Source organism: Clupea harengus, unplaced genomic scaffold, assembly GCF_900700415.2.
Source record: "Clupea harengus unplaced genomic scaffold, Ch_v2.0.2, whole genome shotgun sequence".
Taxonomy (NCBI): Eukaryota; Metazoa; Chordata; class Actinopteri; order Clupeiformes; family Clupeidae; genus Clupea; species Clupea harengus.
In genome coordinates this window covers 1-13,661 of record NW_024879667.1, presented here as the reverse complement: position 1 = coordinate 13,661, position 13,661 = coordinate 1, and the positions used below count along the sequence as shown (strand labels likewise).

Genomic DNA, 13,661 nt, shown 5'->3' with positions numbered 1-13,661 from the left:
CAAACTTTTTAATGGTTAAAAAATGCTGTACTGTGTACAAGGTAAACTGTTACCTTCAGTTGTGTGTTTACTGTATTCTTTGATATCTAAATGTCATTATGTACTGGAAAGGTCAAATATATTTCTAGGATGATTTGGATTTTATGCCAATTGTTGATGTTTTTTTTTTTCTCCCTGGAATTATCAGCAATAAATACAAAATGTAACTGCCTTGACCTTGTCTTGGAGTTAGATTTCCAGTCTTAATGCAATGACTTTAATCCAATCAAACTTACGCATCAGTGCACCACTCATGCAGCATGTACACTTGTTTATCTCTTAGCTCTTGTTTGTCAACTCATACAACAACTTACAAACCTTGTGGGGCTCAAGAGCAAACTGCTGATCACATCATCAACGGCTGCACCAAGTACCAGTGCCCTGGTCCTCAGGCACTGTCTACTTTGAACAATGAAGCCCTAGCATGGCTCCCGGACACAAACTTAGTTATTTAACTACAGTAAGAAATGTATTTCGAGACATACGAATATATATATATATACCTCAGAAGCAAACGTTTTGACCTAACCAGCACTGGTGAACTACGGGGACAATTCTCAGCTTTTTATTTGTTTTTCTATATACGCAGTCCCTTGCAATAATTCTCGCTGCATCTGACTGATTCTATTGGAGTGTGAGTTCTACTGCTGGACCGTACTTGCTAGTCAAATGAACCATTATTAAACAAGTGACGCTGAGGCAATATGTGTTAAAACATCATTTGTTTTTTCCCCTTAAAGCACAAATACTGAGACAATGGCACTATATTTCCAGTAGATTTATTTGACATGTGACATGGTATAACAAGTCAATAACCACATATGGATTTTTTTAATGTTTTTGGCTGCAAGAAGTGCTCGTGTTACAACTGGCTCTCCCAGGTTCATACAGTAAGGTAGAGTAACATTCTTAAAGCACCCAGTATAAGACTATTTTCAAATGAGAAGAAAAATTCGAATTTATAGTAAGACTTTAGGTTACAGGTAGTTAGTCAGACACAGGATCTCTTCAGACATTCCTGAGACATCTTTCTATGTAGACTTCTTTACCACTCTAGCCTCAGCTTAAGGGGAGCTGTAGCGGCCATAGAAGAGGATGCTCTGTGTGGGGTTGTGTCGGATGAAGAAGAGGAAGGGGTGGTCCGCCATGAACATTTTTTGTATCAGAGGCATACTGGTAAGTGTAGCTGTGACAGCTGTAGCTGCGCCTGCCTCAGTGCCCTCCTCGGTCACTTCCACAAAGGACTTGTGCACGACCTTGGACAGAACCAGATTGTTGCAGGACATGCCGGAGAAGTCACACTTCTGGGGGCTAAAGGTATCCACCATGCCCATGCTGACCAGGATCTCCTTGAGGTCATAGGTCTCTTCCAGCTTGAACCTGGGGAGACCCACCTTGACCTCCACGGTGTGCATCATGTCAGGCCTGGTCCACTCCACAAGTTTGTCATACGTGAGCATCTGCTCCAGCTTAGGGAGTGGCAAAGAGAGAGGTTATATATCAGAGCAAGGACTGGGTATCTGAATGTCTGAATCTCTAATGATCCAGGTTGGACCCTCTGTTACATAGCTAGCACAGCTGACGAAAAGGACTATATGCTTAATTTTTCAAGTTTGAACATTCAAATATTAGTTTTGTAGTTGACAAAAACACTTACGTACATAAACTATAACCTCTAATAGGTTAGGTTAGGCTGATAATAGGTTAGAGATATTTCATCTAATGTTCATTCAGTTCTATGTTAGATACTTTGCACCAACCCATCTAGCATTACTGTGCACGTCACTGTTTTACCTTCTCCAGTCCAGTGGTGTTGTCCTCCATGTTGTTTGGGAGCATAATGAGCATGCTCATGTCTTTACCCTCATAGGGGAGTTCCAGAATCTGGCAGTCGACATCGGGGACGTAGGTAAAGGGGAATGTAGCCGTCTGATGCATCATTTGCACAGGCTTACTTTCATTCTGCAAACAGACACAAGGACTTAATACACACAAGCACATGGGAGGGGAGTTCATTATCAACTGTTTTTGACAACCATTACCTCGTTGATCTTAAATTGTACTTCAGTGGTATTGCCCCTGTAGAACTTCATCTCCCAGTCGCCTTTGAAGTAGAGGGCGTTTACCAGCACAAGTCTTGTTTCATCATCCACATCCCCTTTAGCCAACAGATCCTTGATTTTCTCTACAATATAGATGGATCAATACGAAAACGAATAAGAACAGCTGTTTCATTTTTACGGCAGTGACAGAAAGGTACAAAAAGAGGTGTTTTGTATGTAAGGTTATGCTGTTTGGGTTTCAGCACTGATTGATGATTACCTTGTGTCTTTTTCTCCACCCATTTGTTGATTTTTACTCGGGCCGCCTCTGCATTTGAGATGAAGTCAACAGCCTCCAACTCGGCAAGGTAGAGTGTCTTAGTGTCATCAAGGAATTTCTGAAGAATGGGAGGGAAAAAAACAAGAAATGATGGCTTGATCATCAAGTCAGGTCAGAACTATAGAGGCCAACATTTTCTGGCACTAACACACCCAGATTCCTGCTTCCTTTACTGGCATGGAAAAGTGTTGATCAATGTTACATTTCATGCCACATGCCAGTGACTGTGCTGTCTGTGTGAAGCAGATGGTCTTACCTCAACAAACTTGTAGGTCTTCTCTCCATAGAGGCGATTGGCCAGACTCAGTGCATATGGGGCTCCGTCTTTGTTGAGTTCAGCCAAGAGCTTGTTGAAGCCAACATGGACATCACCCTCAACTTTGTTAAGGTTCAGGGTCTTTAGAGAAAATGAAAAAGGATTATTGATAAGTGTTCAGTTATATTGTGCCGATAAAACTAAAGGTCGTATGGATCTTTCTATCGTCTTTTCCTACACTTTTCCTTGAAAACGTCATGAGATCAAGGAAAGATGTGAAGTACAATTCATAAGGACTTTGGCAAAGATAACCGCGGTGCAAAGAGAATCCGACTGCACATATACTAGGCTACTAATTATGCAAAGGTAGATGTTATTGGCTTGGGTCACGTTGATCGGTTGTTGATCGATTGTTTGTTGATGTCGCAAGGAATTGGGGCGATACTATCTATTTTCCATTCATAAAGGATGCTCCAGTGTACCCTATACTAAAGGAGATAAGGAAAGGAAACATTTAAGCTTCTTTACGCATTCATGTCTGCCAGCATCATTTTGCTCAGTTAAAAGCAAAACACACTATCCAAACGAATTGTCTCCGTTTAATAAAATATTTTTTAAAACGTGGCTTCTGTATACGGGTAATCGTCATTGACTATAAGTATAGGCCAGGTAACATTAACCTACAAAAAAGGTAAAAGTATTATTAATAAGTGTTCTGTTACTATATTCTGTGCTCACTTATCATCTACATCATCAGTGGCGGTTCTACACGGAGGCCTGGGGTGGCCCGTGCCCCCGTAGACATGTCCCTGGCCACCCCTGTGGCCACCCCGTGCTGACTAAATAAAAAATTATGAATTGATTATGATTTTACACCCGAGCGCCAAAAGCGGAACAAATGCGACGCAACGTTCTACACGGGTAAATTAAAGCGGCGCACCCAAACACTGTAGTCTGCCAGGTGTGGTGCTCGTCGGTGAAGGAGAGCTCAGCAACTACTATTCGTTGATACCATGTGACGTCACTGTGTCTAAGCGTCGCCATATTTGTGTCCAACACGGCCGCAGTAGTCTGGCTGTGCGTCGGTCACAACCCACAGAAAGTAAAAAATCCCGGGATATGTTTTGCTGTTGGATGCGACAACTGTCGCCTAAGAAACCCAGATATACAATTTCTTTCTATTCCAAAAGATTTAGGGAATGACTGACCTGTTAAGTGAAATGCAGCACGTTGATACAATCGTGAATAATTACTGTGTCTTATTAAAGCTAAACTCTCCTGAGCAAACTAGAGTGCTAATAGCTAGCGAGCTGTTTTGCCCTTTACAGTACTAAAGGCTTTAGCTACATCTCGTCAGCCCATATTGGCACTCTTAACCACCACTAAAATAACTAAAATAGATGGATTATGTACAAGATAAATGTAAATGTCAGGAAAAGAAAGTTGGGGCAGACGCTTTGCAGACTTTAAGGGACAAAATAAAGTTGAAGTTAATAAATATGGATCGCAGCCAATAATCAATGCCTTTTCCAAATATCGCTGTCCTTCTGTCTCATTTAGATGTGCTATCACAGACATTTCTGGTGGGGCAATTTTGTATGACGATATGTTCGTTGTCATGACTGTTCGCCAGCTAAGTGCTAACCAACCACTAGAATTAGAAAATACTACATTCAAAAAGTCTAAATTTAAAGAAACTATAAACAGAAAACAATACTATTATAATATTATTATTATATTATTACTATATATTATTATATATGACTACCTAGCTACTATTGGTTAAAAAAAATCTTACAATTTTGATGTGCCCCTCTCGTTAAACACTGGCCCCTCCTTGGCCCCCCTAGTAAAAATGGTCTAGAACCGCCACTGGATTGAGGTGATTCGAATTGCTTCAGGGGAAATTCTTACGATTTACCGTGGAGGGGCACCATTGTGTTTTAAAAAAAATACAATTAAAGAACAGTTTCTAAAATACACGCTGTCTGAAGTGATTACTTGTTTATTTATAAGATTTAGTCTTAAGAAGAAAAACAAACTTTTGATCACAAAAAAATTTATTTAAAAATGTGCGATTAATTAGTTAATTTTTTTTAATCGATTGACAGCCCTAATATATATATATATATATATATATATATATATATACATATAATTTTCAGTCATAACCAGTGAACCAGTCATAACCTCCCATGCATTTGCTGTCATCTCTTTGAATCCCCTATGGCTAACGCAGGCTCGTGGTCATTTTCGGCAGGTCGCGTGGTTGCGAACTGCTCAAAGTGCAGAAATGTGTGCTCAGAAAAAAACAAATGTGCTCAGTGCTGAAAAATTAGAGGGAACATTGCACGACACCCCTTACTTTAAAACGGCGTATTCCAACACTGAAAACCATGCTTTTCAAAAACGCTGCCCTAGGCAGATACATTTGAAAACTGTAGTTGTAGGTTGCCATGGCACTGGGGGTAGCTTGCGCTTGAGAGGCTATAACGTCAAAATAAACATGGAAGGTGAAATGAATATGCTGCTCTGTCTCTACAATTTACTTACCGATAGTTTAGTTAGTGTACTTCGAGTACAAGTACTTTTCCTGAATAGATACGCGTTACTCCTACGCAGAAGGTGTGCACTGTACTCGGTGTGCTTGAACTATGAGTGAAAATACCGTTTAAACCATACAATGAGCGGCGATTCTGGGTAAGACGTGGCCGAACTTTTCCCGAACAGCTAGCTGGTGGGACAGTTTGTAATTCTATTTGTTTGTATGCCTATTCAATTACACATAAAATATAAACATTTAAAAAAAAATAACATTTCTGATGTTCGTATTTTTCAAATTTATCAGCTAATATGTCATGCTAAAACACCTCTTGTTTCGTTACTAATACATAATTAGGTGCACTTTACGCATCTCCTCCCATCTCTTTGCGACGAATACCCACTTTCCCACACCCACTTCCCAGCAGCGGTAATCTGCGCTTTTACTCAGGTGCGCCTCCTTTGGAAATACGGTTTTATGTCTTTACCCGCTATTTTACGCCTGAAATGGGCGCGATCCTGTTAGTAAATGAGGCCCTAAGTGTCAAATGAGAGGGGCAAATGGTAGCCTAAATGAAAAAGTCTGTTAGCCTACATAATATTGGCATCCATATAGGTTATAGTAAGTTTTCATTATTTGGATAATTGATACATCCCTTTTGGGCTAAAGTGATTTAAAGACCTGGACGTGCTGGACCCAGCCTCTCGCCTAGACCTCTCTTCTGAAACAGGTTGACTTTGTTCTTTTGTCATTTACCCACCCTTCAAATGATGCAATTTTAGACTTTTCAGTTTTAATGACTAGCTTAGGACCTCAAAGTTTTTTGTACTCGACACAAAACGTCAGAAATAAAAGTCTATAATCCAAAATTCTTCTGATTGTCTGTTTACTTAATAACCTAAATCATACAGTATAAAAACTTAGGATATTACTTTGTCTAGCTAATTAACTGGCATTAAGTGTATGTCAAAATACTGTGTTGCTTCAAGGTCAAGTGGCTTCAGACTGCTTCACAGGGTTTCTTTCATATTAAATCAAACAGCCAATCAAATGACATTATTCTCAACATCACTGGTCAACTATCAATATTTCCATTTTTATATTACAAATGCAACACCGTTTCTTCTTAGTTCTTATGAATATCTTTAAATCTTAAATTCTCAATCTGCAATTATTATTCAATTACAATATTATTACAAAACTATAATTTGGCTCCAACAGTTCTAAACAAAGAAATGGCCGAATGGTACAAATACAGACCTAAATAATGATGTTTTCACATTTCAGCATCTTTATTTTATTTTGAAAACATTTTCATTTGTATGTGTGTGTGTGTGTTTTAAAAGTAGACAATCTCATCAGATTCAGTTTTGTTGGTTTGGACACCGCCCAGCTCCTTCTTGTTGCCATATACGGGAAGTGGGTCAAACACACGGATGTGGATGTAGTCGTCTCCTCCTACATGAACCTGAGGAGATGGAGACAAGGACAGAGAGGGGCCCATAGAAAGACAAGGACAGAGAGGGAACCATAGAGACAAGGACAGAGAGGGAACCATAGAGACAAGGACAGAGAGGGACCCAGAGAGAGACAAGGACAGAGAGGAGAGACAAAGGGGGAGAAACAGAGGGAGAGAAGTGAAGGAGAAGAAGTGAAAAGAGAAAAATCAGAGAGTGGCAATAAATTACATCTACAGACAAGAATGGCAACAGTTATCTAATTACTAATGAGTTCACTGAACAGACACAAACACACACACACACACACACACACACACACACACACCTGCATGCATATGATGTCTGCATGTACACACTCACACACACAGAGAAGTATGATACCTTGATGAAGTAATTGGTCCCTGCCACTATTTGGCTCTTGTACTTCTTGGCAGTGTAGCTGTAATAGTTCTTTCCTACTTTCTCATCAACAGCGGCTTTCACCTGCAGATGTAGCAAAGAGAGATTATATGGCAGGGCAGTGTGTGTGTGAGAGAGAGAGTGACACAAGGTGAGAGTTAGGCACTAGCTTACCATCCCACACAGCCCTATGATGTTGGTGCTTTAAGCTTTAAGTTAAAGTTGAGTATTTAGCAGATGCTTTTGTCCAAAGTCTTTAATTGTTGCTGATTAAAGTGCTATAACTGACACTGCTGTTCACATGCTAATGGCAAAGCAAACAACCACAACCGTTAGATATAACCACGACTGTACACACATGATTTGACCTCATGTAAACACACACCTGCATAAGCAGAGGGTGTAGGAATACTGTGAATATGAGGCTTTTAACTAAACTACAAAAACATATGTTACATTGTGATCTTTCTGGAATCATGTTCTATTCAAGTATAGGGGTAGTACACAGATGTATCTCAGTCATTAGGAAAGGATTTGGCACTGGCCTCTCTGTCTGCACGCCCATGTCATGGACCCCCATGCCCCATTAAACTCACACTAGAGGACTCTTCAGCTAAATTCAAATGACATCTGTTTGGAACCTGGGTTTTACTGAAAATTCTGCCACATTAAACCCATCCCATGAAGTTGCCAACTTATCCTTAAAAAGCAAAAATTGCAACTGTTTAGTACCTAATTTTACTGATTGTTCTGGCACACTAAAATAAAAACATATTATAATGTAATTGTAATGTCCTGCAAAGCACTCTGAGACAATGTCAGTTGATTGCTGCCTTAAAATAATTGGGGTGTGTAAGCTGTATCCTAACCCTGTGCAGTTAGAAACTCAAAAATGAAATTCAGTTGAGTTGAATATTGTGAAACATTCACCTCACCTCATCGCACATAGTTTGGATTTTCGGCGTCGCATCCTTGACCTCGGTTAGACCTCCACAGATAGACATCTCAGACGTTTTGTTGAAGAAAGGAGAGCAAAATCTAGAGAACGTTTGCAATGAAAGTTAATCAATAATGTTCGCTGAGAAGCTCATGGCTCATAAAGTTTATGGTTATCATGAAACCCGATGAAATTGTACATCTACCCAAGATAGAAACCTGCCTGAAAGATGTAAAATCTTGGATGGCTAACAACTTCCTGCTCCTCAACTCTGATAAAACTAGATAAAAAAAAATGTAATACTGCGAGAAGTAAAGTATTTTGACATTCAAAACGAATTACTGGCCAAGCATCATATTCAGATTTCCGTAAAAACCTATTAGTTACATTACATAAACTGACATGAGGTAGATATCTAGTCGGACTGGCCAGACAAGTTATTATTATTATAAGCAAATTATGTTATTTTAGTCTTCTGTTCAGTTGATGGCTGGCAAACAACAATCTTAGAAGGTTTGGGGCACTTGTGGCACATATTATTGACTCATTTTAAGCTATCAATCTACCTCAGGGTGAACAAAATGAGCCGAAACGGAATAAAATGGAATTCACCAAAATGTGAAACGGATTCATTTTGTTGAAACGGAAAATCATTGGCCCTATTTATTGACTCACCTTCAGGATGAACTCAGCCGACGGCGGACAACAGGTTGTGGTGAGGTCAAGCGCTCTTCAGCTGGACAGAAAGATCCAGAGGCTCGCACCTGACTTTATACTGAAGTTATGCTGAGTCACACAGACGCATAGGCAGGTAGTGAAAAGGAGGGGGTTATGTTATTGGAACCAAAGGTGCTCTATGATGGGAGGGTTGTTTTAATCGGTGCCAAGCGCCACAGGTTTGTCTGGTTGGTACAAAGACATCAAATCCCGATGAAAATCTAAGAAAGGTATTTATTGACACGCACACACTCTGAAGCCATGAATGCCAGGAATATGAAGTAACCGTCAATTGAACCGTGATAGAAAATAAAGATTTAATAAAAACGTATAAACCATAGTAGCACAAAAGTTTCTTTTAACAGTACAAACCAGCACAAACGATTGAGACTATTTTTATGAGATTTGGTTGGGTTCGGCTGGTGACGTCACGCGTGTGAAAATTAAAACGGTAATAACTTTAAAATCATAATAGCACAAATATTTATTTTAACAGCACAAACGTAGCACAAACGATTGAGACTATTTTGATGAGTTTTTTGACGTGGACAGGGGGCTGAGTGACGTCACAGCCCAGAAAATGTAACTTTAAACTAGAAAATGCATTTCCATGAAATGCAAAAGTTAAGAAAGGAAGAAGAAAAGAAAGAAGAGTGAAAGAAGGAAAGAAGAAAGGAAAGAAGAGTAAAAGAAGGAAAGAAGAGTGGAGGAAGGAAAAAAGAAAGGAAAGAAGTGAAGAAAGGAAAGAAGAGTGGAAGAAGGAAAGAAGAGTGAAAGAAAGAAAGAAGAAAGGAAAGAAGAGTGGAAGAAGGAAAGAAGAAAGGAAAGAAGAGTGAAGAAAGGAAAGAAGAGTGGAATAAGGAAAGAAGAAAGGAAAGAAGAGTGGAAGAAAGAAAGAAGAAAGGATAGAAGAGTGAACAAGAGTGGCTCTAGATAAAGACAGTAAAGAGAGAGTGAAGAGGGAAAATATTGAAAGAAGGAGAGAAAAATGGAGAGAAGCAGAGAGATAGAGTGAGAGAGTGAGTAGAGTGAGAGGGATAGAGAGAAAGATGGAGAGAAAAAAAAGTAGAGTATGGAAGGTGTCTCTTAATATTCCTAGTTATACAGTTGAATGGAGAGGGACAGAGAGAAGAGGTCCCTTGGAACCTTGGCGCAGGTGTCAGTGAAGCACAGGTGCAAGCCAGTTTAATGACCCTATTATGATGTCATAATGGCCCAATGTAAGTAAATGGGAGAATTTGTATTAGTTTTTCTTTAATATCTTAAAAAGTATAACGTTTAGAAAAATGAAAAATATATAGCGTAAGTGTTTACAAGACCTATGCAACAAAGTTCGAACATAGTTTCTACGGAAAGGGATTTGAGCTGAATTAAGCGCAGAAGTTCGGTAAAAAGGAATAATAACTAGAATATGCATTTCCTGAAGGAAATACCAGTGCATGAAATGCAAAAGTTAAGAAAGGAAGAAGAAAGGAAAGCAGCGTGAACAAGAGTGAAAGAAGAAATGGACGGAGTAATTGAAAGCAGCGTGAACAAGAGTGGCTATGGATGAAGACAGCAAAGAGAGAGTGAAGAGGGAAAAGTTTAAAAGAAGGAAAAAAAATTGGAAGAAGAAGTTGGAGAGGCATAGAAGAAAAACACGTAGATGGAGGTTGGAGAGAGAGAGGGAAGTGAAAATAGGAAAGAGAATAGACTGGAGGAAGGAGACGTTAGAATGATCAATGGATAAAGTGGAAGATATAGACATGACATGGAGGAAGTAAAGGAAATGGAAGGGAGGAAAGAGGACTGTTAAGTCAAAGAAGGCTGACAAAAAGGTTGAAAAAAGAGTAGGAATTGATAGACAGAGTAATTGAAGGAAGAAAGGAAAGAAGAGTGAACAGTAGTGGCTATGGATAATGAGATAAAGAGAGAGTGAAGATGTGCGAAAATGTGTTCATAAAATGTAACGAGTAACGACACATATTGTAGAATGTAGTGGAGTAAAAAGTATAGATAATAGCTGCAAAATGTAATGAAGTAAAAGTAAAAAGTATGCACTATTATTTTTACTTAAATAAAGTACAGATACGTAAAAAACTTAAAGTCAGTAGAACTTACCGTTAAAATGTATTTCGCTTCTGGTATCAAGTGATTTCTCACCACCAACGCAGAGATGTGAATGTCATTCTCACCTCACTTCCCAAATTTATATTCCACTGCATGCTCAGCCACTCCCCTATTCCATGGAACAGGTTGGCTAATGCAACTCAGACATTTCCTGAGAACTACTAGATGTACAGAGTCTGCTCTCTGGACTCTGTACATCTAGTAGTTCTCAGGAAATGTCTGAGACTTTTTTTTACTTAATAAAACTGTGGTGTGTAACCTTACATTTTCACACCATTATCACATTGCATTATTCTTTATGCCACTGAGTTTGCTGTTGCAGTTGTCCTCTGGATTGAGGTTAAAAGAAGTAAAAATGCTAAAAATCATTGCCACCTTTCTACAATCTTAAAAATATTGCTGATGTGAACAACTGAAAGTTAGAACAATCTCCGAAACATCCAGAATATCTGATCAGAAATCAGGCTCTGATGTTTTCTCTGAGTTTGAGAACAGACCTGCAGTTAAGCACCTTTTTGAACATTACCAGGTCAACTGCAATCAGAACTAGTCTTGGCCTAACCACCTAATCAGCTCAAAACTGATTGGAAGACCTAATATAGTTAGTTGGTTCTAAACTCTGAAAGTTATAAGTTATAATTAATCAATTCATTTTCTCTTGGTAATAAAAAAACACATACCTAAAATTCAGACAAAAATTATTTTCTTGATTCCTTAGGTAAGTTGCCTGAGAACAGAGTGCTCTCTAATACAGGCTGTGTGAAAACTGTTCTTTGGAAAGCATTTTTTTTAAAACAATTCTTTGGAAAGATATTTCTCAATTCAAAGGACACTGTAACCCAACCAAACCCACGCTGCCACACCCAGCTGGAACGTGCCCCCGTGGACAGCCGATTACGTTAGGGTGTGTTCATAAGAAACTGTTGCTTCATACTACAAAGTCCATGCATCGAGAAAGAGGGACAGACAACGGCTGTCAGAAAAGAACCGATTGGGTTTGTGGGTTTTGTTTTATGGTTGTGTGGTTACTCTTGCTATTAGAAAAACTGGTGTGAGGCAGTTGCATGTTCAGTCTGCCGATGTTCAATGAGTAAGCCATCGCCATATCTCCAGTTTGACTTTGCTTTTATGCCACAGTTGCGCTATGTTATTGAGGAAATCATCGTAAAATGAAATGAATGTTGCAGCTCACCTCCGCCACCTTATTTCTTTTCACCATGACACACTGCTAAGCTGGATCCGAGAGCGGCTCGGGGGCCCCGGTGTCCCATCAACACCCCGTGGGTGCCATCAGCATCAACCCAGCCGCCCCCGCCACGTGCTCCCCACCCACACCCCTGGACCTGCCCCAAGCCCGAGCCCCGCCCTAAGGCACAGTATGGCACAGAGTGACAGCACCTCGTACATCAACAGCAGCACCTGTGGTGGCAACAGCCTCGCCCAGCATCAACAATAGCCATTACCACCACCGCAACAGCAGCAGGGCCCTCCTCACCCCCAGCAGCAACAGCCTATGGGCTGCGGCGCTTGTGGTTGCCGTGGCAGCTGTGGCGGCGGCGGACACGTGTCCAGTTACTACTTCCACCAGATGGCGCCGGCGAGACAGGTGTTCCAGCAGATGCCGCACATCTTCCCAATCTCCTCCCTCTGCAGCAGCAGCTACCTCAGCCAGGGGGCGCCACAGGGTAGCAGCACCACGCAGTTGCCCTTCTTCCCGCAGGGCGTCGCCACTGCCACCTACCCGGGCGGAGCGCTCCTGCACAAACACACGCACGCCCATATGCACGGCCACGGCCACACACACTCGGAGCATGTGTTGAAAAAAAAAAGTCCATTTGAGTGCCTCTCAGCCTCTGAAAAGGTTTTTACAGTAGCAGATGGACTTTGGCCAGCTACGGGTTTCAGCAGATGGCGGCCTTCAGGGGCTTCTACCCGCAGGTGTACCCAACCACCATGGGCTCCATGCAGGGTGCCGGCGTGGCCATGGCGGGCGTGGGGGGCATCAACAAGAAGAATGGCAACATCTCCTGCTACAACTGCGGCACCACCGGGCACATTGCACAGGACTGCAAGCAGCCCTCCATTGACGCCACACAGCAAGGTAGCCTTCAAGGCGCTTCATGTCTTTAGTCTGTACATCCGTATAAACTGTGGTTTGTTTGGTTTCACATAGAAACACCCTAAAGGGATTTATTTTGGAACCTTTTCAGCCTTGAAGAACAAGGGATTTATTTGAAAACTCCTCTGTAATGCCCTTTCTTTCTGAGGGTTCTAAATAAAGCCTCTATATTCTGTATTCTGGCAAAAAGTGCACAGAGAGCTCTTCATCCAAAGATGGTGGTTCAGAATGTTCCAGAAGAATTTTAGGCCCCTTAGCAGCTTCTAGGCAGGACCTTCCAGGATTATTCTATAAAAAGCCTAGATTAGTAGACTCATAGCAGGTCATGCCAATTTTAAGAAACATATGCATAGTTAGACTCGATAATGAAAATGGAATAGGATCGTAATGAACATGAGCGCTACTGTCACTGTCAGAAAGAAAACTTGCAAGAGAAGGAGAACACTGACATTACTCTCGTAGGCTACTCCAGGTTAGGTTTTTGAGTGCGATTATTTTGGTGAGCAGTTAAGATTTCAGTTCAGTGCTTAAGGTTTTTCTTAAAATGTTCTGAAGTGACTGCTGAAATTGTAAACCTATTTTGCTTGAAGAGAAGAGCAACAACAGAAACATAATTTTAGTTACACTAAACATCAATCTGCATAGTGGGACTTTGTACTGAAACACAAGAAGGCCGAAATGCTTACATGGTAAAAGGTGGA

At 40.7% G+C, this 13,661-nt stretch overlaps 2 protein-coding genes across 2 annotated transcripts; both read right to left on the bottom strand.

Annotated features, from left to right (window-relative positions):
- Window positions 1-998: 998 nt before the first annotated feature.
- LOC122129524 (leukocyte elastase inhibitor-like) lies at window positions 999-2,936 on the bottom strand. Its single transcript, XM_042704451.1, has 6 exons — window positions 2,916-2,936; window positions 2,678-2,818; window positions 2,362-2,479; window positions 2,082-2,224; window positions 1,834-2,001; window positions 999-1,508 (listed from the first exon to the last, which is right to left on the bottom strand). The coding sequence occupies exons 1-6, from the start codon at window positions 2,934-2,936 to the stop codon at window positions 1,104-1,106; spliced, it is 996 nt and encodes a 331-aa protein (XP_042560385.1). The 3' UTR covers window positions 999-1,103.
- A 3,602-nt stretch (window positions 2,937-6,538) lies between these two features.
- Window positions 6,539-8,082, bottom strand: LOC122129523 (cystatin-B-like). The gene is made up of 3 exons (XM_042704450.1): window positions 8,014-8,082; window positions 7,061-7,243; window positions 6,539-6,687 (listed from the first exon to the last, which is right to left on the bottom strand). The coding sequence occupies exons 1-3, from the start codon at window positions 8,080-8,082 to the stop codon at window positions 6,559-6,561; spliced, it is 381 nt and encodes a 126-aa protein (XP_042560384.1). The 3' UTR covers window positions 6,539-6,558.
- Window positions 8,083-13,661: the final 5,579 nt, after the last annotated feature.

Bases quoted from the DNA above. Each gene is read 5' to 3' on its own strand.
- LOC122129524 (XM_042704451.1), bottom strand. From the start codon at position 2,936: ATGACGTTTTCAAGGAAAAGT. The intron at 2,819-2,915 runs GTAGGAAAAGAC...TTTTCTCTAAAG, and splicing joins TGACGTTTTCAAGGAAAAGT to ACCCTGAACCTTAACAAAGT. The intron at 2,225-2,361 runs GTAATCATCAAT...TCTATATTGTAG, and splicing joins GGTGGAGAAAAAGACACAAG to AGAAAATCAAGGATCTGTTG.
- LOC122129523 (XM_042704450.1), bottom strand. From the start codon at position 8,082: ATGTCTATCTGTGGAGGTCTAACCGAGGTCAAGGATGCGACGCCGAAA. The intron at 7,244-8,013 runs GTGAGGTGAATG...ATGGTAAGCTAG, and splicing joins TCCAAACTATGTGCGATGAG to TGCCTAACTCTCACCTTGTG. The intron at 6,688-7,060 runs GTATCATACTTC...CCATCTCCTCAG, and splicing joins GGACCAATTACTTCATCAAG to GTTCATGTAGGAGGAGACGA.